General features: G+C 43.8%; 7 protein-coding genes across 7 annotated transcripts; 2 read left to right on the forward strand and 5 right to left on the reverse strand.

Moving 5' to 3' along the window:
• Window positions 1-758: 758 nt before the first annotated feature.
• On the reverse strand, window positions 759-2,269 carry BYT42DRAFT_545943 (RmlD-like substrate binding domain-containing protein; the record flags this gene model as incomplete). The annotated part of the gene is made up of 11 exons (XM_051565846.1): window positions 759-871; window positions 942-1,016; window positions 1,073-1,156; window positions 1,216-1,251; window positions 1,305-1,359; window positions 1,425-1,485; window positions 1,553-1,773; window positions 1,842-1,909; window positions 1,975-2,032; window positions 2,090-2,133; window positions 2,191-2,269. The coding sequence occupies 11 exons, from the start codon at window positions 2,267-2,269 to the stop codon at window positions 759-761; spliced, it is 894 nt and encodes a 297-aa protein (XP_051423973.1).
• Window positions 2,270-7,728: 5,459 nt separating this feature from the next.
• Window positions 7,729-8,484, reverse strand: BYT42DRAFT_496453 (uncharacterized protein; the record flags this gene model as incomplete). The annotated part of the gene is made up of 4 exons (XM_051564422.1): window positions 7,729-8,011; window positions 8,080-8,178; window positions 8,242-8,355; window positions 8,414-8,484. 4 exons carry the CDS (start codon window positions 8,482-8,484, stop codon window positions 7,729-7,731), a joined length of 567 nt encoding a protein of 188 aa, XP_051423974.1.
• A 120-nt stretch (window positions 8,485-8,604) lies between these two features.
• Window positions 8,605-9,576, forward strand: BYT42DRAFT_333945 (50S ribosomal protein L13). Its single transcript, XM_051563090.1, has 3 exons — window positions 8,605-8,666; window positions 8,737-8,860; window positions 8,925-9,576. The coding sequence occupies exons 1-3, from the start codon at window positions 8,646-8,648 to the stop codon at window positions 9,320-9,322; spliced, it is 543 nt and encodes a 180-aa protein (XP_051423975.1). The 5' UTR covers window positions 8,605-8,645; the 3' UTR covers window positions 9,323-9,576.
• A 1,945-nt stretch (window positions 9,577-11,521) lies between these two features.
• Window positions 11,522-13,368, reverse strand: BYT42DRAFT_495925 (uncharacterized protein; the record flags this gene model as incomplete). Its single annotated transcript, XM_051564389.1, has 7 exons — window positions 11,522-11,660; window positions 11,746-11,963; window positions 12,070-12,387; window positions 12,470-12,562; window positions 12,644-12,823; window positions 13,014-13,163; window positions 13,246-13,368. The coding sequence occupies 7 exons, from the start codon at window positions 13,366-13,368 to the stop codon at window positions 11,522-11,524; spliced, it is 1,221 nt and encodes a 406-aa protein (XP_051423976.1).
• An 896-nt stretch (window positions 13,369-14,264) lies between these two features.
• Window positions 14,265-15,497, forward strand: BYT42DRAFT_569444 (uncharacterized protein). Its single transcript, XM_051568288.1, has 2 exons — window positions 14,265-14,768; window positions 14,851-15,497. Exons 1-2 carry the CDS (start codon window positions 14,675-14,677, stop codon window positions 15,015-15,017), a joined length of 261 nt encoding a protein of 86 aa, XP_051423977.1. The 5' UTR covers window positions 14,265-14,674; the 3' UTR covers window positions 15,018-15,497.
• A 1,925-nt stretch (window positions 15,498-17,422) lies between these two features.
• On the reverse strand, window positions 17,423-18,386 carry BYT42DRAFT_569452 (DNA-directed RNA polymerases I, II, and III subunit RPABC2-like protein). Its single transcript, XM_051568289.1, has 3 exons — window positions 18,182-18,386; window positions 17,773-18,115; window positions 17,423-17,703 (listed from the first exon to the last, which is right to left on the reverse strand). The coding sequence occupies exons 2-3, from the start codon at window positions 17,970-17,972 to the stop codon at window positions 17,544-17,546; spliced, it is 360 nt and encodes a 119-aa protein (XP_051423978.1). The 5' UTR covers window positions 17,973-18,115; window positions 18,182-18,386; the 3' UTR covers window positions 17,423-17,543.
• Window positions 18,387-19,094: 708 nt separating this feature from the next.
• On the reverse strand, window positions 19,095-21,346 carry BYT42DRAFT_569456 (kinase-like domain-containing protein). Its single transcript, XM_051568290.1, has 9 exons — window positions 21,129-21,346; window positions 21,028-21,038; window positions 20,801-20,960; window positions 20,561-20,710; window positions 20,473-20,480; window positions 20,265-20,396; window positions 20,143-20,183; window positions 19,936-20,084; window positions 19,095-19,865 (listed from the first exon to the last, which is right to left on the reverse strand). Exons 1-9 carry the CDS (start codon window positions 21,214-21,216, stop codon window positions 19,549-19,551), a joined length of 1,056 nt encoding a protein of 351 aa, XP_051423979.1. The 5' UTR covers window positions 21,217-21,346; the 3' UTR covers window positions 19,095-19,548.
• Window positions 21,347-22,718: the final 1,372 nt, after the last annotated feature.

Raw genomic sequence — 22,718 nt, forward strand, 5'->3', positions numbered from 1 at the left:
GCGAAAGCGTTTCAAGACAACATCCATGCATTTGCGTCGGCGCACCTTCCTTTTCTAACAAACAAGTGGTGCACATGATAACGTGACTTGCAAATAAAAAGTGATACCATTTTTCTTTGGGCTTCATCGGATTTGCCACATCACTGGTCTTCGTCGTTGTCCTAAACTTCCTCGCTACGGTCGGCCATATCATGCTGATTTGCATTCAGTAATAACTTTTTCCAGGACGATCCGAGCTTACTATGGCATTGAAATCCCGCCAAGTCATTATACGACACCTAAGAATAATTCACTGAAAGTCGCTTAAGTCATATTTAATCTTGATATATGGAAGCAGCCTTTTTTTAATGTTGAGAGAGCATTGTGAAAATTTCCATAACACGCAATAACAATATAATAAGGTTAATATTCTGGATGGAGTTGATTTTTCCCGGGTTCTGCTTACCACCAGATAATGTGGCGCCAGCGCCGACTAAATACAGTAAAAAGATCATTCAGGGGGAGTTGGAACAGCATATTGACAAAAGAAAAGTCATATTCATTTGATGACGATGTAGAAATGTGGTTACGATTATACAAAGTATTAAATTGGTGGTTGATGGCATCCTGAACTTTCATGTCAGTTTTTGTGGATATAATCTCACTATGCTAAAAATAAATAGCCGTGCTATTCTGATCAGACTTACTGTTTGTATGCATGCAGCTGGTTACGACCACCTTTTTTGTCACAAAGTGTCACTTTTTTATTCAGAGAAACTCTAGTTTTTGGACAGATACGATCTCCACCACTTCTCAAATCCGATACAGTCGGTGTTAATTCCAAACTCTTGGAGACGTTTGTTGGACAAATGCGAATCATGCGGTCTCGTGGCTAACGGGTCAAATAGACAGCATCAGTCAGTGAACACCGTTTTTTGCAACAATTACATCACTTTGCTTACCAGAGGCTGATTGAGACACTTCATTTTGAGGTTCCAAGTGGTCTTGAGACACATTGAGGATCTGGGCAAACAATTCTGCGGGTTCATGTAAGCGCACGGTCCCAAATTTCTCCATCAAGCATATCACTTACTGGCCATGGTGTACTTGGTGAACTTTTCTTCACCACTGAAATGGAAAATGCCAGCTACGGACTTGTCGCCATTCAACCGTTTCACTGGATATTTTTTCCGTTAAGCCCATTTCTTTTTTTTACCGGCACGCTGATCAGCTTACATGATAAATCTTGAATCACACGAGCAATGTCCTCCACTAAAAAGCAGTGAGTCGATGGAAAAACGTTGTATTGCACCTCTTTCTTTTACCATTGGTTGGGTAACGGATACAGTAGTTATCCATCACCACTGGTTTGCTCTTGTCCTGTCAACAGATAAAGCAAGTTGTTGAATTCTTTCCGACCATTCATTTGGCTATGGATGAATTACCTGAGTTGCTTCTATGAGAACATTGACAGCCGATTCGCCCCAAAACTCGGTAGCACCGTAACTAGAAAAAGCAAGCGTTGTGAGAAAGTGAATAAGGCAGTACCGAACTTCAACTCAAGCCTACTTACAGAATGGGTACACGCAAAATGATGGCTTGAGAATCCACTTCTTGAATCGCTTGTTCTCCGCCCAATTTGGTGCGGCCGTAGAACTGCAATGGATTGGGCTTGGCGTCCACTTCGTAAGGTGGCGCCGTGCCATCAAACACGTAATCGGTGCTGATATAAATCAATATAATGTTGTTTGTTTTGCAAAACGATGCCAAATGCTTCGGAACTTGAACATTGAGCTACGATAGCATAATCCTTATGAATACAATAGACTTGTCATTTCGCCAATGAAGCTCAAACAACTTACATGCATGGTGCCGTCCTGATCTTTCTCTGCAACATCGGGACGGCGCTCGGCGGCGCAATGAACCAGTACTAGAAGGACAGAGTTTCAATAGACTATATTTTTTGGAGCGTCTCAAAATGGACGTCTTACATACCGTTAGGTTTTTCTTGCTTCAGAAACTCTTCCACGGCATTGCCGTCCAAAAGATTCAACTAACGAGCACTTAGTATACAAAGAGCATATGAAGCAAAAATGTGACAGCTGCATACTTTGACAAGACCATTTTGGGTACGATTGAGAGCCGTACCAACCACTACACAATACGAAGTAAGCACCCATTGGGTACGTGAGGTTCGTGCCATGACTTTACCGTCATGTCCCGCCGACTTGAACTGTCGGGAAACTGCTCGTCCTAAAAGACCGGAAGCACCTGTAATAACCACCTTCATTATTGACTTTTTTTTTTTTTTTTTTCAAAGGAAAACGGGTAACCAAGAGGGAAGGAGTTTTGGTTACGACGCATGAGATTATCCAATTCGAGCTATCTGTGACGCGTTTCCCGAAATGGCATGTCTTGTCTGGCCTGTCCGATATTTCTGCTCACTCGTGTGTACTCTTTTGATACATATTCCATCGACTTCAGTCATTAACTCATCCTATATTGACTGAATATCTTCCTCAAGCCCCCGTTGGCTACACATATTGAAGCTATGTAAAGGGCAGAACAGTGTTGATGGGCGTTCATGCTGACAGTGCTTCGCGGGATAATATAACAGTCACGCTTCGCTGCGGGACTTGAGCTTGCCGTATTGCGAATTTCCTTGCAGATTTGTCCTCTGTTCACGTATCAGCGATGGCGTCAGAGATAACCGGTGAGTGCCCATGAACGGTGTTTGGAGTTCATGAGCAAGCTTTTGAAGCTGCAAGTGATAATATGGAATACACAATGGTGTCAGGCATTGACATGGGCTCATAATGCGCCCCACCGTGACTTGGGTTTTCCTCCGAGTTGGCAAATAAGTCAAGAGTATCTAACCTGCTAATCTTGTCTGCAGATATCACACGGAATCTCGGCGAAAAAGAGAACGTACTACAGCATGATTTACACTCGACAAGCCATAATTACGAAAGAGCCATAAGCGAGAATATCGCCCTCAAGGTACTTTCATTCGTTGATTCTTTGCACAAATTATGGCACCTCAATTTCATTGCTTTGTAGGCACAATGTGGCGGTTTGGAATCACGCTTAAAAGCCGCCTTACTACGTGATACACAATACAAGGAAGAACTTCACCGGCTGCAGATTGCATACAACTACTTGGAAAAGCAGAATGTAAAGCTGCGCTCGTAGAACTGGTCGATTTTCATCCGCTCACTCCTTTTTTTTTTTTTTTTTTATTTTATTTTTATTTATTTTTTTCAACCTAGACGCAACAATCCAAAGAACAACACCATCGAAAGATGCTACTTGAAAGACAAATTGACCAATTACAAAAGACCAATGCCGATCTGCAAAAAGACCTGTTACAATCACAATTGGACGTCAAAGCTGCCAACGAACAAGTAGACGAGTCCAAGGATCGATATCTGAAACTTGTACTTGATAGCGAAGCTTCGAAACGCACTCATCACGACATTGTTGCTACCCTTGAACGTCAACGTGAAACCCGCGATGAGGAGATTGAACGATTAAAGCAGGAAATGGCCCAGCGAACTGCGGATTCGGAACGGGAAAAACGCCTATTGAAGGAAGCGAATGAAGATCTCAAACAGCAGCTGTCCATGGTCAAAGATCAACTGACGAATCAAACGTCCACCAAAGAAAGCGCTCCATCCAATGATAATATGGCTGAAAAGAAAGATCTTCTTGACGTCGTCATCGCCGCACAATCCGATGGCAAGACGTGGAATCATGTCTACGACGATTTCTTCAAGTTGCAAGAATCTCATGTAAAATTAATCGCTGAAAAAGAACAAGTGACACAACTCTATGAACAACTCAAACAAGAGCATGTCAATGAAGCTCTCTATTACGGCAACGTCAGTAAAGAAGTGGACTTTTTACGCGAGGAGACATCACGGTTACGCAGTGAAATCAAGGGTTATGAAGTCGCCCTGAGGTCAGGCAAGCAAGAGGTAATACTTATATTCATTATAATCTCAGGATATTGGGAACACATTTGTTAACATCAGACTAGTCTGATACATTACGTGACGAGTTACGGGACGCCGAAGAACGGATGGAACAACTTTCCGATCGATTAAAGAACACAACATACCAGTTACAGCATATTCTGCAGGATATCGAAAGTCGCAATGACCCGTTCCCGGAAAACATCAATAACTTTGAAGACTTGGTGAAAAGCGCCGAGTTGGCCGTCACCATTGACCGCGAAAAACTGGTCTTCAAAAATGTTCGCGAATTGCAAGAGAAAAACCAAGAATTGCTTGCCGATATACGTCACTACACGATCCTTACCGAAAAGTTGAAGCAACAACTGGAAGAGGAGAAAGGGCGATCCACTGAAATGGAGAACACTTGCCAGATCAAGATTCAGGATGCCGCCAACCGTGTAACGAACTTGGAGCAAGCTATTCTGGAATTACAGACAAGGTAAGGCTGCAAGCGGTAAAGAAAAATGCTTCGATTTTGCTCACCAACCTTTTGTCATCAAGCCTTGCATCAGTGACCGACGAACGCGACAAGTTTGCGGACCAGTTACTGTCGCCAGAAAAGGATGAGAATATTCTCGATAAAGCTTACCAATCCGTGCTTTCCGATACACGCAATCGCATCAAATCCCTTGAACGCACCTTGGCAGAAAAGGAACAGGAGTTGACGACGCAGCAAGAAACCTATAGAACGTTGCAGCACAACTATGAGAAAGCGACGCTGGAGATCCAACATTTGCAGCAGACGTGTTCTGCGTTTTCCCAGTCGGACGTCTCTCAGGATCAAGAAATGGATGGGCTCCAACGTCAGCTCCGGCTCGCCCAAGAGAATGCGAAAACCTTGGAGACATCATTACAGCAAGCGCAGGAAAAGATCGCTGCACTGGAGTTGCTCAGCCAGAATCTCACTGCACAGAATACACAGCTGATGGAAGAGCTGAAGAGCAATGATAAAGCCCACGATCGATTATTGCGCAACTATGAACAAGTACTGGCTGAACGAATCGAGTTGCGAAAATCATTGGAATTTGTCAGCAAGGACTTTTCCTCATCGACAGAGGAAAGTACACGCCACATTGAGGAACTGAAATCGATCATTGACGACTCGCAACGCAAGCTGACAGAAGCAGAGGATCAGCTTTCGTCCAAGGAAAAGGAATTAGACATTTTGAAACTGAAAAACAAGAGCAGCTGGCAAGACTTGTATCTTGAAAGTCAGGAAGAATTGAGAAGTGTGAAGATGACCCGGTCCGATCTCGAGAAGCAGTTGACAGATCTCAAACAGGAACATCTCGCTGCTCAGAACCAGGTATCAAGCTTGGAACAAAAGCTTCAGCAAGGCATCAAGGCACGAGAAGTCGACGCTTCCGCGGGGGATGAGGTAGAGAAATACAAACAACAACTGACCGAAGCTGAGTCGCGAGTAAAAGCTTTGGAGACCGAATTTGCTGAGTGTCGTCAACGCATGGAAAAAGAAGAAGCCCAGTTCACGGAAATGGCCGAAAAGCATCATGCCGCAGCCCAGCTAATGAAATCCACCAACGAGAAACTGGCGAAAGAATTAACGATTTGTAAAGAAAAATTGGTCACTCAGCAGACCGATTTGAACCAGACCAAAGCAGCCCTGGAGGCGGCGCAGACGGCGAAATCGGAAGCGGAACAGCGATGGCAAGCCGAGAAACACGCATTGACCGAAGAGTACAGTGCCATTGGCGATCGTGCCAGTCAAACGGAAGCCGAACTGTTGAGTCTGCAAGAAGGGTTCAAACAAATCGATACGCACACCAAAGAAGTCGAAGCAAGATACAGAGCCGAAATAGACCATCTTGCAGGAGAGTTATCCGCCAAAGAAACCGAAGCGAGAAATGCACTGGAGCAATTAGCCCAAGTAGAATTGAAAGCAACCACCTCCACATCCGATACAGAACAAGCAGTTGCAGCGTCCACTGAGCCCAAGGAAAGGTAAAAAGCGGTTGTTGTCATGAGCCTGGACCGCATCAAATGCTATAGCTGGATCGCTGATGGGATCATCTATATTTTTTTTTCCTTATACTAGTGTACAACAATTATGGGAAACTTACCAAAACCTTGTGGAACAGTTCAAGAGTGAGCTTGCCCAACGTCGCGATGCTCCGATCGTCGATGACTCCACGGTTACCTCAAGTGCTGGCACTACTGGTACAATGGTAACACCAGACGAAGCACAAGCGTTGCGTGATTTGAACGCATCCCTCACACGTGACAACGAGTTGTGGCAAACGCGATACAATGAAACCATTGAGAAGATGAAGGAGCTCGAGGTGGAAATGATTTCTGTTCGTCGTCAGTTGGCCAATGTGCAATCTCAGAACCGGGAATTGGTGGAGCAACGGATGGCCGAATCGGTCGATATCCGTAACGAGGCCGCTTCCTATAAAGACAGCAACGATCAGTTGAGACGCACGATTCTTCAGCTGAATAAGCGCATTTCTGATTTGGAAACCCAGATCAGCAGTGAACAGGCCGCCGCAGCTTCCGCTTCAGAAGTAAGTGAATTTAAGCGGGGCTGAGTTATGTCAAAGACTAACCCAAGTACGCCATTTTTTCAGGATGTCAAGATGGTGGATGATTCAAGCAAAGAACGTGTTGCCGAACTTGAAGCCAAGACCCAAGAACAAGAAGCTGGTCTCAAAGAAAAGGAAGCGCAGCTGCAGGAGCAGCAAGCTCGTGCAACAGAACATGAAGCACGCGTTAAAGAATTGGAAGCCCATATTACCGAATTGAAATCCAAATTGGAAACAGCAATTGAACAAGTAAGCAACGCGTTCGGTTTTATTCTTCCGTCACAGCTATTGACGAATGGATGCTTAGGCAAAGAAGCATGGTCAATATGCTGCCATGCTGAAAAAGCGATATACTGAAATTAATACCCAGCTCACGGCGCTCAAAGAGGTGCAAGCAACGCCGACCGCGCCTGTGCCAGCGCCAACACCAACGCCTGCTTCGCCTACTTCGCCCGCAGTGGATGAACAAACAAAGAACTATGAGGCGTTGCAGGCAGAGAAAAAGAAGCTTGATGCATCTCTAAAGAAGCAGATGGAAGAATATGAAACGCTTAAAATCGAAAAAGAAAAAGCAGAGGCAGCTTTGGAAAAGCGAATGAATGAATACGAAGCACTAGAGGTAAGCAAAGTCGAACGCATACAGCATCCAACATGTGGCCCCACACAAACTCACCATTTATTTCACAGACAAAAGCCAACGATTACTTCCATCGAGCCAAACAAGGAGTAAGTAGTGATGACATTGATATGAGTGTGTATGTGTGTCTCTCCATGGAAAATCGCTGATGGATCAAAAAATTAGGTGCAATTCTTGGCGATTGCGAAAAAGAAGGAGGCCGAGGTCCATGAAATCACGAATAAAGTGAATGCGCTGACGAGCCAGGTAGAGGAATTGAAGACCAAGGTAGAGACCGCAGATAAAGCAGCGGCGGAAGCACGAACAAGGTTGAAGGAAAAGGAACAAAAAGTGGTCGTCTTGGAAATGCATATCAAGAAACTCAAGGCGCAAATCAAATCACAATCGGACTAAATTCATGTTGCATCACAAGATGAGCATCCTTGTCTTTCTATTCCAGAATACTCTCCGCATACCGACTAATAAATAAATTTGCATTGAAAATGTACAGAGAAAAAAAGATGTCCATTATCGTCCATATCGTGGTATCAAATTGGACACCGGTACAAACCCCAGTTTATGCACCAAAAAGCCCCCAATCTTCAATTTTCAATTGTGATATCATCCCCATCATGTCTTGCGCTACGGCGGTCAGATCATTCGTCGTTGACGGCTGTTCACTGCTGCCCGGTGCGACAGCCACAGGTGCATTCATGGAAATCACCAAATCAGTAGTGACCTGTTTTAACCGAATCACCATCATGGTGATAGCCACTGTATTGTACGCATTTTCCTTGGCTTCATTGAACTTGGCGACTTGCTGTGAACCTTGCAAAAGATACACGAGCGTCGTTTCCGATCTGTATTGTCAATTATGTGAGCTTCCCTCCGAGATTAACCAGCATTAAACACTTTTCTTTCATCTTACGGGAGGTGAGGAGCGGTAGTGACAGGGTTGAGTCTTTCTATGCTGTGCACTTCATAGCTCAAAGCATCGTTGTCTTCGGCCAGCTGCTGAAAGTGAAATCTAGCGGAATGGACGATTAACTATGAGTACTTTGTAATAAAGCCAGTGTACATTTTAACTCACTTTGCAGCATCCTCGTGCTCATGTTCTACCGGTTCGAGCAGTTCGATAATAAGACTTTGCTGCGTGTTCATGTCGACAAATACTTCTTGATTATCCGGAACCTGACGAATTTGGCTAGAACAGACGTGTCAATAATACGGTGAGGTGGGAATAACACCGCAATAAAAGCTACCTTGCATCGAGAAAGGAATTATTGACGGGAAGCTTAATAGCTCCTCCAAATAAATCGCGGACAATAGCCATGGGGTGATCTTGATAAGCGATCGGGACCATGCATTGAAATTTCTGGAGGCCAAAGAGAAAGACAGTCACAGTCGGAACTGGAGCCTGTTGTTTTTCCAGTCGAATTGCTTTTTGCTTGATCGATTTTGTTTATTTTTTTTTATCACCCGTCTATTCTAAACATGTCGCAGGCGATTGGCAATGTAAGAACGATTTTATCCAGGTACATTGCACCTACTGTTCACATTCTAACATGACTGTTGATATTGTTAGACTGCTCTTGCATATGCCCGAGTATGGCATGTTGTCGATGCACGACAGCGAGTGCTCGGCCGTTTGGCTACGAGTGTGGCCACTACCCTGATGGGAAAACATAAGCCTATATATGATCCCGCCTGTAAGTCGAACCTTCTATGATGCAGTCAACTCAAGTGCTTACGATTTGTCTTTTCCATAATTAGCTGATTGTGGTGATTATGTGGTGGTCATTAATGCCAAGGATGTATTGGTGACGGGCAGAAAGGCCGAGCAGAAATTGTACCGCCATCACACCGGTTACCCTGGTGGTTTGAAGGAAATCAACTACGAAACCCTCAAAGAGAAGAACCCCACAGAGGTATGTAAACCGGATTCAACGAAATGGTATTTGGACATGCCAGGGACTCAATTGTTTGTTATGCTTTCTCTTTGTGGTTTACAGCCTATTCGCAAAGCCGTGTCAGGCATGCTTCCGAAAAACCGACTTCGCGACGTACGATTGAACCGTTTGATGATTTTCGAAGGCAGCGAACATCCGTACGAAGCCAACATTATCAAACAGCACGGCTTGGAACAACAACAACAACAACAACAACAATAACAGCACCAAATAATAGACCAAATTCATATTTTTCGCTTTTTTTATCATTTCTCTTCGCTGATGTACAATATGGCCACCCGTAAATAATGGTTTTTTATTTTTTCCCCTCTTCAATCCTTTCTTGTTTTATTTTTGGCGACGATGATCATGATGATGCATTTGAGAAACTTTAAACAGTAACAAAATAGTGCTCTTGATGCGTAACGAGTGAACGCCCCGAATTGCAAAACGAATGGATGATTGTTGTTTAAAGTGCTTTCCTTTTTTCAATGATTGTATGAACGGGAGATAAAGAGAGAAAAAGAACCATCAAGACCAAAAGAAAGATTACATGAATGATGATTGGGAGAGTATATATATATATATATATATATATATAAAAGAAGGAAAGGAAAAAAAAAGACATAAAAAGAGGTTACAAAATGATAGTATAAAAACTTTTTTGGGACAAAACATGGCAAATGGGTCTGCTGTCTTCTATGGATGTGTGTCCAAGGTTACGCTCACTTACGCTGATCCTGCAGTAGCGGCGACCTCTTCTTGAGCAGCAGGAGCAGCCGCTGCGTCGGTTTTCTCTGGTGAATGCGGAGTCGTGGGGGATTTCTCGGTTTTGGCGGATGTGTCCGAACCCATTTCATTGGCTTCACCTGCACGATCTTCGGTGGTGGATGACGGTGATATGGTTTCTTGCGCCTCATCGACTTGCATCTCTTCTTTGGGACCACTGTCACTACCTTTTGGTCGCTGGGCTTCCTCGGACGAACCGCGATGTACTTCATCACTGTGACCCGTCTCGCTAGGTTTCGGTTTCTTACTTTCTTCGGGCTGGCTGTCATCGGCAGAAAGAGGCCTTTTGCTGCCACGCGGCGAATGATCTGCATGCCCCATACTCAAAAGCGCGTCGGCCGCACTCTCATCGTGTCGCTTATCGGCATCTCTCACGGGTGAGCGAGTCGCGTTTTCCTCAGAGGGGTTGGACGGCTGATTTGCTGCGGGTTCATCCACACGTTTGGGATACGTGTCCTCTTTGGCAACAGTTCTTTCTTCTGATGAACCGTTGGAAGGCGTCGGAACGTAAGGATGATAATCGGCATGATGAGAAGGACGTTGTTCTGACATGGGCGGTAATTCTGCCGCCGGTTCCGATCCTGCACTCTTGAGCGGTTCCTCCGGAGAAGCCCGCGGTTGTTCTGAGGCCATTTTCTCTTCCCTCGGTGACGCCGGTCTCGGCCCGTTGGCATAGGGACTGGTGCCATAGACAGGTTGAGAGGTGAGCTGAGCCTCTTCATGTTTGGGCTTGGGCGAGTAGCGGTAAGGTTCATGGTGGGCAGGATGGTTCATTTTGGGGTAATGCGGTGGTGGAGCTTCGCTGGTGCGTGGTGGACCAGTGGGATGAGGTCCATGTTGATCATAGCGTGGACGATAGGCGTCAGCATGTTCAGCACGAGGAGACATATGATGCTGTGAAGGAGATTCATATTGCATGGGTCCCTGCATAAGCTGGGGTGGACCTCGCGAGGGCGGTCGTGAAGTTAATGACGGAGCCATAGGGGCAGGGCCATTGCGTGCGCCATGAACGGCTTCGCCTGCATTGGCCAGATTCGGTGATCTTGCCGCTTCCTGCTTTGCATAGGGAGACTGATGAATCGACATGGGCGGAAGATTGCCTTGTGATGGTGCGGCCGCCGATTGATGCATAGGTGGACCGACCGGCGACGATTGTTGACCGTGAGGTCGTCCATGGTCATGCATGATAGGATTCATTTGCGTACGATCGGAGGGCGTAGGGGCACGACCGCCATTGCTGCCAATATCCGGAATGCGAACGTCTTCTCGCGAAGCAGGATGAGGAGGCTGGTACGGTTGTGGAGCATACGAACTAGGCGAACGACGTCCCGAAGGACCACTTGGCATCGGCAAATCGCGTCCAGGACCAGATGCGGGCTCGGCTTGGGATGTAGCATGCTAGCAGAAAAAAAGAAAAAAAGAAAGCACCACAATGTAAATCAGTGAACAAGTCCTTCCCTCGCGAACTTTTTGCACAGACTAAATCAGAACGTACCATTGGCAGATGAAGTGGGGGCATACGATCTTCACCCGGTCGTGGCATACCGGGAGCTGGCGTATGATAAGCGGCCATACCGTTGGGTCCGGCTTCGGGAGTAGGAGGCTGAAACGTGGGAATAAAAAAAAAATCGATTAGACAGACATACAGAGCAAACACCCTTTTCTATTATTATTCCAGGTTACCTGACCATAAGGTGCGCCGTTGAGCGGCTGCGCACTGGGTGCATTCTGATATTGACTAGGATTACTCACATCTTGAGGAACTGGTGCACTACCGGTTCTGCGGAAAGAAGAAAAGAATGAATAAGGGACCATTTCCACTGGTTGTTCTTTCTTGTATCAGGACCCCCACTTACCCTTGTGAAGAATGGGCTTGCGATTTACGCAGTAATTCCAATCGTTGTTTGATGTGTGGATTGGAAGGATCCAGCTCGGCCGCGCGTTGATAAGCATCCAAAGCATCCTGTACTTGGTTGTTGCATGATTCATACAATGTTCCGAGGTCATACCACACTTCACTGATATAAGGATTCAATCGTATCGCGCGACTGTAAGCATCAAGCGCATCGCGATACTAAAAGAAAGAAAAAAAAAAGAAGCACCGACTACCATTAATATTTGCCACTTGATTTGGTGTTGCGAGCCAATAGATAGAAATCAACGGCTTTATGTATATGTACCTGATTGATTTGGTAGTACAAAACACCAATGGAGCACCAGAAAGTGGGATTACGGGCATCACGATACACGGCTTGCTGGTACGCTTCGTACGCTTTGTTATAATTCTGTTCCGTCATGTAACAACGACCGAGAAGATACCAAGACTGAGCGTCGTTGCTGTCGGATTTCAAAGAGCGTGTCAAGTACTGGATAGCCAACGACTGATTACAAAACGAAGTGTTTTGCTGATGATAAAGCCATCCCAATTGCTGCAAGACTTTGGCATGTTCGGGGTTTTCAGCAAGCACACGTTCGTACGCTTCCTTTGCAAGTTCATACTACATCGATCATATCCGTCACTTCATCCGCTCCACTCGCCCATTGTTCGCTTGGATCCCAGCCATTCAAGTTCTGACTTACCTCTTTTTGTTGTTCATACACATGACCAGTTTGGAACCAAATATCGGATTCGGTCAATGGCCGGGGAGGAGAGTGCAGAATATAACGGAAACACTGGGGTAAAATGAACTCGGTTGGTAAGTGAAAAATGTTCGTAAGGGTAATTAATTTCGTTTTTTTTTTCCCAAATTTTACCTGCAAAGAGAGATCGAATTTCTGTTGTTGTTTGTAAATGATACCTAAGCGGAAATAAATTTCGTTGGCCTTTTCGAATTTCGGATCCATCTTCATCACGGCCGAAAACGCTTCTTCCGCATGCTCCAACGAGCCGTATCGATCGTAAAGTATACCAATACCGTACCAAAGCTTGGGATCCTATAAAGTTTGAACCCATTGCAGATCAGTCAACCGATCATGAGATCTTCCCTCCCCTCCCCCAATTTTTTTTTTGCCGCCCCCCCTTCCCTTTCTCTCTCTCTCTCTCTTTTTTCCCTGCCCCATCCCCTCTTTGGTGTGCATCCCCAGTCCTCGTCATTCGTCGTTTCACCCGTAGCTATTTGCTTACCTTGGGGTTGGATAAATGGTACAGGGCTTGTTGATACGCATGGTACGCTTCCTGAAGGTTGTCCATCATCAAATAACAATGACCTAGCGCAGCCCAGGTCTCACCGTTATTTTCCTGTATTGCGAGTATTCGCTTGAAATACTCGACAGCCTACCCATGTGAAGAAAAAAGCATCAGGTAAAGAGTGGAGATCCAATGCATGAAATAACATCAAAACGAGAGCGTCGCATACCCTGCCGAATTGTTCTCGTCCTCTGCACAAGGACGCGATTTGCGATAGAGCCACGACCGAGTAAGGATTATGTCGCAAGGCCGATTCGTAGCAATTCATCGCTTTATCGTAATCCGTCATCATTTCTGCCAAATTGCCTGTCAAAAAGCGAACCAGCCCAAAAGAGAAAGAAAAAATAGAAGGGAAAACAAAAAATTAAGGTAAGGGTGAGTCAAGGTCCTCTTTTTTTACCACTCCGTTACAGTTTTAAATTATTCAAGTTTTTAATTTTTCATTACCCATCGTCATCCATGTTTGTTCGTTGACGGCTGCTAATTTTTGTGCAGTCGTGATATGCTGGGGAGGTACAGTTGCTGCCATGGTATTACCTAGGTGAAAATAAGACAAAAAATGAATGAGTGACCATTGCTAAGCTACATCATGACGGCCAAAACGCAACCGCCTTCCAGGGCGACATCAACGAATGACAACAAACACGGAGGTACCGTTTGGCCAGCAGGTTTGACAGCGACTTTTGGGACAAACTCACCTCTTTCTCGCTAAGGACAACAATAGTGAAAAGGCGTTTGAAGTAGAGCACAAGCTGGGGAAGAAAAAGAAAAAAAAAAAAAAAAAAAAAAAGAGCCGACGATTCAGATGGTCAAAAGGAGAAGAAGAAAAAAAAAAGGGTAAAAAGGCACGGCGCATATGTTTACCACACATAGAAAAAGCATTTTTTTTCGTCTGTACACAGGAAAAAAAAAAAAGCGGCCCCGAGTCAGGTCATTTTTCAGAGCATCTTGAAGACTAACCTAATTTGGCATCTGCAAAAAAAAAGCACCTCCTTGGATTGCCCAAAAACCCAGCCAGATCCCAAATTTGGTTGTGCCGGTCTTCCGTTCACTTCTTTTCCAGAAACTTTTTGCGCACCTCCGTCGGGAAACAAATTACGTCGTTCATTCCATGACCCGAAAAAAAAAAAAAGAAGTCGAACCCTAACAAAAAGAAACTTTCTTTCATTTCATACTCCGCCTATCATCAGCGTCACATCATAGATTCAACACATGGTTCGCTTCCGCGTTGATCCCTGTTTCGGACTTATCAGTCCTACCTTTCCATCCTTTCATTTATTGCATCTTCTTTACCCTTTATTTCTTTTTTATATTGAATCACTTCCGAGTGCTTAGTTTTTCCTTGCTTTTTATTCCTTCATTAATCTTTCTTTTTTGTGTTATCTTTTTGCACATTTTTGATTCGCACTGGAAGATGTCAAGACACGTCAACAAAAAGATCTTTTCATCTAAATCCATCATATCTGTCGATCGAGCAGACAGCTTTCAACTCGGTCAACTGTTTTTTATTCTGCAACAGTGTCGTTATACCGATCGGTTATGTCTCATATGGACGGCGTCGTGTTTGCTTTAAGAGTATTCCATGTCAAACGGTTTCTATGAATCAAAGATATACCCAAACTAATGAGTGTTTTTATTTCCTAAAGTACTCCTTCGCACTAGTTGGACTAGTTAGTTCAATGGCACAGCCAGGTATTTGAGATTCGATTTTTTACACCATTCTCAGCAGGTTAAAAAATCTACATGGGGCATGCCTAAAATGGAAATCTGATAGTGCAGCGGAGTTTACCCACTTTCATGCGGACCTTTGCCGATCAACTACATTTTGTGTATATATATATATATATATATTGCCGCAATCACTTGACGCCCATCGAAGCCGTTCCTGGCTTTCATCCATACCAACAAAAGCGAAAAAAAGTTGCGCAAGTCTCTATGTAAAATAACAGTTTTACATACGTGCATTGTTCTCGCGGTGACATTGGTTTGACGGTTAATCCCGGTCTTTGATTAGACATCATTTTGCGCCTTGATCGTTTGTTGGATGATCAGTGGAACGTATCGGACGCAATGAGATGGAACGCGATGATTGGATGAAAGCTTTGTAATAGAGATAATACATTTTGCGGTTCTCAGCCTATTTCATACTGGTGGTGTCGTAATGAACGGCGAGATGGATAGAATCCTATACTCAAAAACTTAATTTTAAAACGGTATTCCTAGTGGTCCTGTTGTCATTCACCTCCACTGCATGGTCAAATTTTGAAGGAGTCACACACTCTTGAAGAGATTCGTCATTGTCCACCCCCACTTCTGGTCCACGTGATCTGTTTTTTTTTCCATCTCCTGATGCCATGACTTGGAGACATCAACGGTTCGGCTTACCAAAAATAAATTGTAGGGAAACTAAGTTGTGTATTGACATTGTATTGAGTTCCTAAATTTTTTGCTCCGCCTGACTAAATAGCCTGAGAAACACAGCATGCACCATCGTTCATCCCAATAACCTGTGTCTTTTTCCAAGCATCTTGTCCTTCAATGAATGGCGGCTGCATAATGCATGGTCATGATTCACCGAAGCAAACATCATGTGTCATGTTTATCATTTGGTATCATATGGTCAAGTACAACAAACGACAATAACGTCAAGAAAACAAAAAGGTTTAGTACCATCAAAGAGTCGCATGCTCTTTTTTTTTTTGCCACATGAATCGTTCCTTTTTTTTTTTCTTTAAATTCCTTCTTCCAGCTTCTCGTGCTTTTCCTAATACAGAAATGTTAGCGAACTCCTGACGTGAACTTCATGTTAAGCAAGACTCACTCATCGCCTAAATACTATACTTCTTTGTTTTTGTCAATAGTAAAGCATCTCTTTATCTTGCGCGTGTGCTGTTTACGCTTCACTGTCCATTAAACACTGTCAGTTATTCGATGAGAAAAAGCCCCATTTCGCAACAGTTACCGATGGTTGATAACAGCCTTACCAAATCTCTTCCGCAACTTTTTACGATTGTATTTCGTATCCCTCGTCGATGGGAATAAGATATATCATGGGCGGATGGCTCGAATGCAACTAGTTCGAAAACCACTTGTTATGATCAAGGCGGTAGGCTTCTTCAGCATTTGTATCGTGCTATTATACCTTTTGAGTATTCATCAACTGACGTCTTCTCCGGCTGGTTTTGGAAAGTGAGCAGCAACTACAGTATATTATAATCGGGTGTTATGATAAGTTGATAATCTGTGCTAAGCAAATTCATCAATACAAAGGGCAAGTCACTCGGCCAGTCATTTTCTTCCTACACATCAACATAATAAGGCCATTCCTACTATGTAACCAAAAGATGTTGCGGGGGTCTTATGAAAGCATATCTTTGCAGCAATATACACGTTCATATCAACACACTTGCAGGCCGACATTGGGGCGGGCAAACATAAAACTGATTATCCATATCGGCTATTCGCCAGAGCAACAGTAAAAAGGATTACAGTAATAATCTGATGCTATCTGATTCGGCATGTTTGTTCTTATTTTGCCATGGCTAATGAATCTTATGTGCTATCTTTTGCAACTCGACGAATTCTTATCCGACGAAACTCGGCGAGAGCAGATGCCGGGACGGAAAGAGCTGGTGTGACGAAGCGGGAGTCGAGTTCAATTCGGAATACACGCAACTTGAGGTAGGGTGATACGAACCTCACATCAGCATCGCTGTCGTCTCTTGCCCTTGATAAAGTTCGCAGAGTGCGGTGGCTGAGTTCCGAAAAGCCGTTAAATCCCGTTACACGACCATCACCGCATTCCAACAAACTAGTTTTGTGGGAAATCGCTTGGTCGCGTTTGGAGACCAATTGGATCTCGATAACAAATATTCGGAAGGTAAGACCGTTGCGGCGAGTGGCGTATATGTGTACTGTCAATTGGTCCCCCTGTTTCAATAGTTCAGCATCTACAAAGGGAGCACTTTGGAAAGTACAGATTATGCCTAGAATCCCGTCTATCTTTGTATGGTGATCAAAAACCAACCAGTCATGTCAGCTATGGCTATGTCGCGTCTGACAGTAGACAGATGGACGTCAGTAAATACTTGCTGCATAAATTACCACACCCCCCATTATAACAGACAACAGTAATCTCGACCTTAAAAGCCGTCCAAACACACATCTAGGAACCTCTCGTTCATTTTTGCAAACCATACTTGCAGCGACCCATTCTCTCAGTGTTTTCCCATTCGCCTGATTTGGATGCTTGTTGCATTATCATTTCCAACCATGCATTATCACCTTCCTTTTTCCCTAAATCCCATCTCGTCTCAGTCGCTTGCACATATTTGGCCAAAGAAGAATGATGGGACATGATTAACACTCGCTTTCATTTTTTGTAACGAAAAATAAAAAAGAGACAAATTCAGGATATAAACAGAATATGGAAAAAAAAAAGATTTTACAATTGTACAAGAACCACTACTACTCCATGATCAGGTCCTTTACGTTCCAGTCCTCGTACGTACCGTCAGGCATGAATCGTCGGACAATCAAGGGAACCTTCTTCTCTCGCAATTCCTTCATGGCAATCACCAAAGGATCAGATTCACCGTCCAATTCCACAAGCACAGGTGCATTCAAGCTACACAACAAACGAGCAGCCATCAGCCCCACGAGTCCTGCTCGAGCTTCTATTTGTTTTCCTAATTACCTGATCTGAAGTGCACGTGTACCCAGGATTCTTGCTCTTTCATACTTTGTCATGTAAGGTGTTGTGACCTTTTCTTTTCTTTCCACTAATCGTGCTGGATCTCGTGCCATGGACGAAGGTTCGTTGATGGATTCCATATCTTGTCCGTAACGGGCGGATTCGTAATCGATCGCGACGATATTTCCTTCATCGTCCATCATTTCTTCGCCTTCTTCAGGAAGCGGCTCATCGGGCAGCAAATCGGTATTATCCGCATACTGCGGTTAAAAAGTCGATTAGGGTCTGACTCGGCAATACTCAAAGCTAAACATGTCAACCTAAAGGATAAAAACTTACATCGAATCTACAAGATGCATGAAGGTACCATTAGAAAATCCCATTCCAACACAAATAATAGCAATGACCATACTCCCGATTCTCGTATTCCTCGTTATCCGACATGATCAAACCGAACAGCACAACCTGCAAGAATGGGCCGTCGATTGGTCTACCGATTATTTAGAGAATACGGCTAAGCCATCCGTCGCCGGTGGAAGAGTGTGACTACTTTCTAAATTCAAAGTCAGGGTTTCCCCTTCTCTACAGCTCTTTCTCGGGCTGAACAGTAACGCCTTTTCCTTCACTGCCACATAGGCTAGTATGCTCAATACCGCAAAGCTTCATACTCTTACAAAGCTCATAATGCTCTAGGTTACATGGCTTGCTTATAAAGTATCAATATGCAGGCCCCATTTTTGAAGACAAAGGGCCTCGGACGACGGGAGGGCGAGATTTTGATTGAAACGCCGCAAATCCTCCCTTCACTAATGAAATGCAAACCAGCTATAGCAGACGCTCATTATGTGTTTGTGAAAATTGGTAACTGACTCAAAAATTTGCCTAGGGAAGGCTAACAAAGACGATGTGGATCATTCGGTACTGACCCTGTAAGGACTTTCTTGTGAAACTGAAAACCGCAAAAAAAGAGGGAAGCAAAGGGCAAGCAAAGTTTCTCGCCCGCATTTATTCATTTCAAAATAGCTGCTGCATCGTCCCTGTTCACGCTATGATACCTGATCACCAGTTACATTTTATCAAGGAGGATTCCTTTTCTTGAAACCTGTTTCGGTGCCACGTGAAACGCCACTTGTTGTTGACGGTGTAACGGGCTTGCCTTGTTGGTAACATACTAATCATTCCTTTGCCACGGAAGATCAACAAGCCTTTGCCGCATTATTATATGATGACTCTGCTGTAGGATAAATTTCCAGCGAGTCTTGAAATTCAAATGGGAGCATACTGTACACAACTGTTCCTCAAACAATGCTGTGAATAAAGCAATTAACGACTACAGTAGGTCGCAAATGTGTGCCATGTTAAAAACGTGACCAAACTTAAATAATCGAAAGAATCATACATGAGAAGGTTCATTTCATGCATCGCTACATGTTCGTGGATTTTACTTTCTATCATACAATAGACAGTTATGATATAGCCGAAGGTGCTATGGACTATCAGCAACGTCCAGCCCCACTGTACCGTATCAAAACAAGCTATAGCGCGTAAGGTACTGTAATATCTCTCTAAATTCACTGTAGCGTTATTAGTCTTTATACAGTACAACCAACCAAGTGGTACCTCTGTTCATTCGCTTGTAAATTACATTCCTTGATGCATGGGAGCAAGCTTTGTCCTTTGGTTCAGTCCGGTGACACTGTGGAAAGCATACCCACACACACGATAAAACAAACAGACACATTTACAGAGAGTCTCGCTATGAAGTGCTTACAAAATGGATTAAATGTCTGTATTCAAGACTTCCTCGATGCCTTCATTCACAGGTTTGACTCCCTGTGTTTCGGGCTGTCCGCCTGTCATGGAAATCGAGTGCTTATGGCCCAGATGATATGATAAACGAACTAAATCTACTGCCTTTTTGAAAGTACGACGAGCATTGAAATTCTCGCGCAAGTTGGGTAACAGATCCTGCTCATTTTCGACAGGCGAGGTCGGTTGGTTGCTTGGCGAAGTCAGCCAGGGGTGTTTAAGTGCTTCGTGTGCGGTAATTCGCTTGGTGGTATCAATCGTCAAGCATCGACGAATAAAGTCCTTGGCTAATTCAAAGGCAAAAGGTATGAATTACAGCGAGACCAGAACACATTGTCACTACTGCAGTGCGCTCACCTTCATCGCTAATGCCGGTCCAATAAGGTTCATCAAATGTGTAATCGGCTTGCATAATAGCGTTCATTTCGTCAATGTTATTGTCACGCTCAAACGGTGTATAACCACATAACAAGAAATAGGTAATGACACCAATTGCCCACACATCGCTATGACAAAGGGTTCAGCTGCCGTCCCAACCACGCACGATTCCAATCAGTCACTTACACTGGTTTACCGTGACCCGTCTTTTTGAAGATCTCGGGTGCCTAAAATACAAATAAAGGGAGAAAAAGGGTTTAGGCGAGATCGGATCACCAATGAGTATAAGAGAGCCAGATGAACTGTACCATATAGCCGGGTGTACCACAGGTGGTAGTCAACACGTGAAATTTCTCAGTGTCGATGATACGTGATAAGCCGAAATCAGCGACCAAGAGATCTGAGTCTTCATCGGGAGTTCGGAAGAGAAGATTTTCGGGCTATGAAAAAATATGAACACTACGATCCGTCGAACTGCATTTGGGTCATGAAACGCCAAAAAGAAATAAAAAATACCTTTAAATCTAGCATGATGAATGAGTTAACTTGGTTTCCTGGAGCGTAGAATATAACATCACAGTGTGGGATTGGGAAGAAAACTTACCACGATGAACAATACCGTTATCATGAAGATAAGCGGCGGCATCACATACAGTGCGTACAATGTTGGCGGCATCTCGTTCAAAATAACTGCCTTTCTGGCAGATACGATCAAACAATTCACCACCCAGTGCAAGATCCGTCACGAGATAAACTATAAAGAGATCGTCGTTTTGAGTATTTCACACGTATACACACACAGATACATGTGTATATAAATATACGCCGATCTTTTAAAACTTACGGTTGTTCATTGTTTCAAAGTAATCCACCAAACTCAATATGTTCTTGTGTCCTTGCGACACCTTTCGCAAAATGTTGATTTCGTTGCGAATCATATGCTCACGACCTTCCATTAACTTTTTGTTGATGATTTTGCAAGCGTAGAATTTGCTTGTCTCAATCTAATACAATCACCTTCGTCTTAGCCATGTGTTTAGAGTGTTCCTTTTTCAAACAGGATGGACTTACGTGCATGGCCTCTTTTTGGTACAGAAGTGTTGCATCGAGAGAAAAGAAAGTTGAGTTTTCAGTGGATCGTTGTAGGTCAATGAGGTGCCATTTGTACATACCTTTGACGGTAGCATAAGTACCATTACCAAGGACCTTTCCTGTCTTGTATTTACAGGGAACAGTGACGGGAGCACGTTGCGAAGCCATGGACCGAAACTGTTGAAAGAAAAAGAGTGAACGAGAGAAAAAAGAAGGCTGAAGGAGCGGAGTCACAAAGGCGGATGACCGCCAAATAAAAATTGGGGAAAGCGGACCGACCGCCGTAACGCAAATTTCGTTAATATGGCGCTGACGTCGCCCCGGTCGGACCTGGGCTTGGCTGTACGCTCCCTTTGTGCCACCATTTCAACAACAACTCGATGATTCTCGGTCAGCCATGACCTGAAACAGTTATTTCACAAGAGGTCGGCCCGTTGGTCCCGCTAAAATTTTGCTGAAAGGGCTATCAAGTGAAAAGTGAACCTATCCATCTCTCCAGGTGCTTTTGTTCTTTTTTTCTATTTCAACATGATCAAGCTATCGGCGTTCAAACCGGACAGATAGTTGATTTAGCAGATACTTTTGGCTCTATAAACAAAGAACTAGATTAGACATCAAGCTGATGTGAAGCTTATGTTTCCATTCATTATATAGGCTTAAACACTCAGCTCTGATCTTAACACACTCGATCTATAGAGACGAATATTGTGTTCTTGACTTTTTGTCAAGTAAGCAAAGTGTCCCTATTTATGTAGCTCCTTTTCACTTTTCATTGTTTTGTACTGTAATGGAGTATCGACCTTTAAGACTTGAAAATGCAATCTACTTGACATGCATCTACAAGAAATATCAAGACCAGTTTGATAAGTGGATATGAATTAGACCCATTGGCACTAGAAACATGCGTCTTTTACAATTCGCGGTGGCACAGTTGCGCATAGTCTCTGCTGATTCAATATTTTTTGATTTTCTTCATCTTGTTATAACAGAAGATGTAAATTCTTTCTCTCTCTAAATGTAAAGAAGCCACTGGAAAAAAGAAGCCAAGCTGATCACAAAAATTTATGCAATTAAAACCATTGTTACCTAATCTTTTTTTGAACAAATTTGAGACGGCCAGTGCTGTGATTGATGGTGAATCGGGGAACGAGCTTTCGGAAATATTGTACTGCAAGTAAAAAACAAGCCTATTATCGAATACAGATGGATCTTGACTCGACTTTGCATCTAGAGCGTTTCGATATTATTTTCGGTGGCAACATGCACAAGGGTGCCCCTTAAAAAAAAGGTTAAATAAGCATGAAGCGATGCTGTTGACTGCACATTTTTCGCGCAGATGCCGTCGAACATATGATAAAAAGTCTGATTTTAACTCTATCTTTGCATCGACTTGTCATTTTGCAAGCACCCATTTACATCTTAACGAACAGCAACAACAAAAGACGAAATGCAAGCTTGACAAACGAGATAAACGTATTCGGAGCTCTTGCATACTGTAACATCGTCCATCTTGGCAAAATTAATCGAAAATAAAGCCACATGCTGAATAAAATGATTCATGAAGGCAAAGCAATCTGTCTGGCGTCAACCGTAACCTTATCATAGCCTCCTACCAAGTTCTTCTTTGTAAAATATTGAGTGGTCAAGTTCTCGGGAAAGGATGCAGCAAG

The sequence above is a fragment of the Radiomyces spectabilis genome, assembly GCF_025331425.1.
Source record: "Radiomyces spectabilis strain NRRL 2753 chromosome Unknown BYT42scaffold_6, whole genome shotgun sequence".
NCBI lineage: Eukaryota > Fungi > Mucoromycota > Mucoromycetes > Mucorales > Radiomycetaceae > Radiomyces > Radiomyces spectabilis.

Excerpts from the sequence above, each read along its gene's own strand:
- BYT42DRAFT_333945 (XM_051563090.1), top strand. The coding sequence starts at position 8,646 with ATGTCGCAGGCGATTGGCAAT. Across the intron at positions 8,667-8,736 it reads TGTCGCAGGCGATTGGCAAT|ACTGCTCTTGCATATGCCCG; the intron begins GTAAGAACGATT and ends TGATATTGTTAG. Across the intron at positions 8,861-8,924 it reads GCCTATATATGATCCCGCCT|CTGATTGTGGTGATTATGTG; the intron begins GTAAGTCGAACC and ends TTCCATAATTAG.
- BYT42DRAFT_569444 (XM_051568288.1), top strand. The coding sequence starts at position 14,675 with ATGAATCAAAGATATACCCAAACTAATGAGTGTTTTTATTTCCTAAAG. Across the intron at positions 14,769-14,850 it reads TAGTTCAATGGCACAGCCAG|TGCAGCGGAGTTTACCCACT; the intron begins GTATTTGAGATT and ends GAAATCTGATAG.
- BYT42DRAFT_569452 (XM_051568289.1), bottom strand. The coding sequence starts at position 17,972 with ATGATGGACGATGAAGGAAATATCGTCGCGATCGATTACGAATCCGCC. Across the intron at positions 17,704-17,772 it reads ACACGTGCACTTCAGATCAG|CTTGAATGCACCTGTGCTTG; the intron begins GTAATTAGGAAA and ends TTTGTTGTGTAG.
- BYT42DRAFT_569456 (XM_051568290.1), bottom strand. The coding sequence starts at position 21,216 with ATGGCTTCGCAACGTGCTCCCGTCACTGTTCCCTGTAAATACAAGACA. Across the intron at positions 20,711-20,800 it reads CTTTGAAACAATGAACAACC|TTTATCTCGTGACGGATCTT; the intron begins GTAAGTTTTAAA and ends ATCTCTTTATAG. Across the intron at positions 20,184-20,264 it reads GTGGTACACCCGGCTATATG|GCACCCGAGATCTTCAAAAA; the intron begins GTACAGTTCATC and ends TTTGTATTTTAG.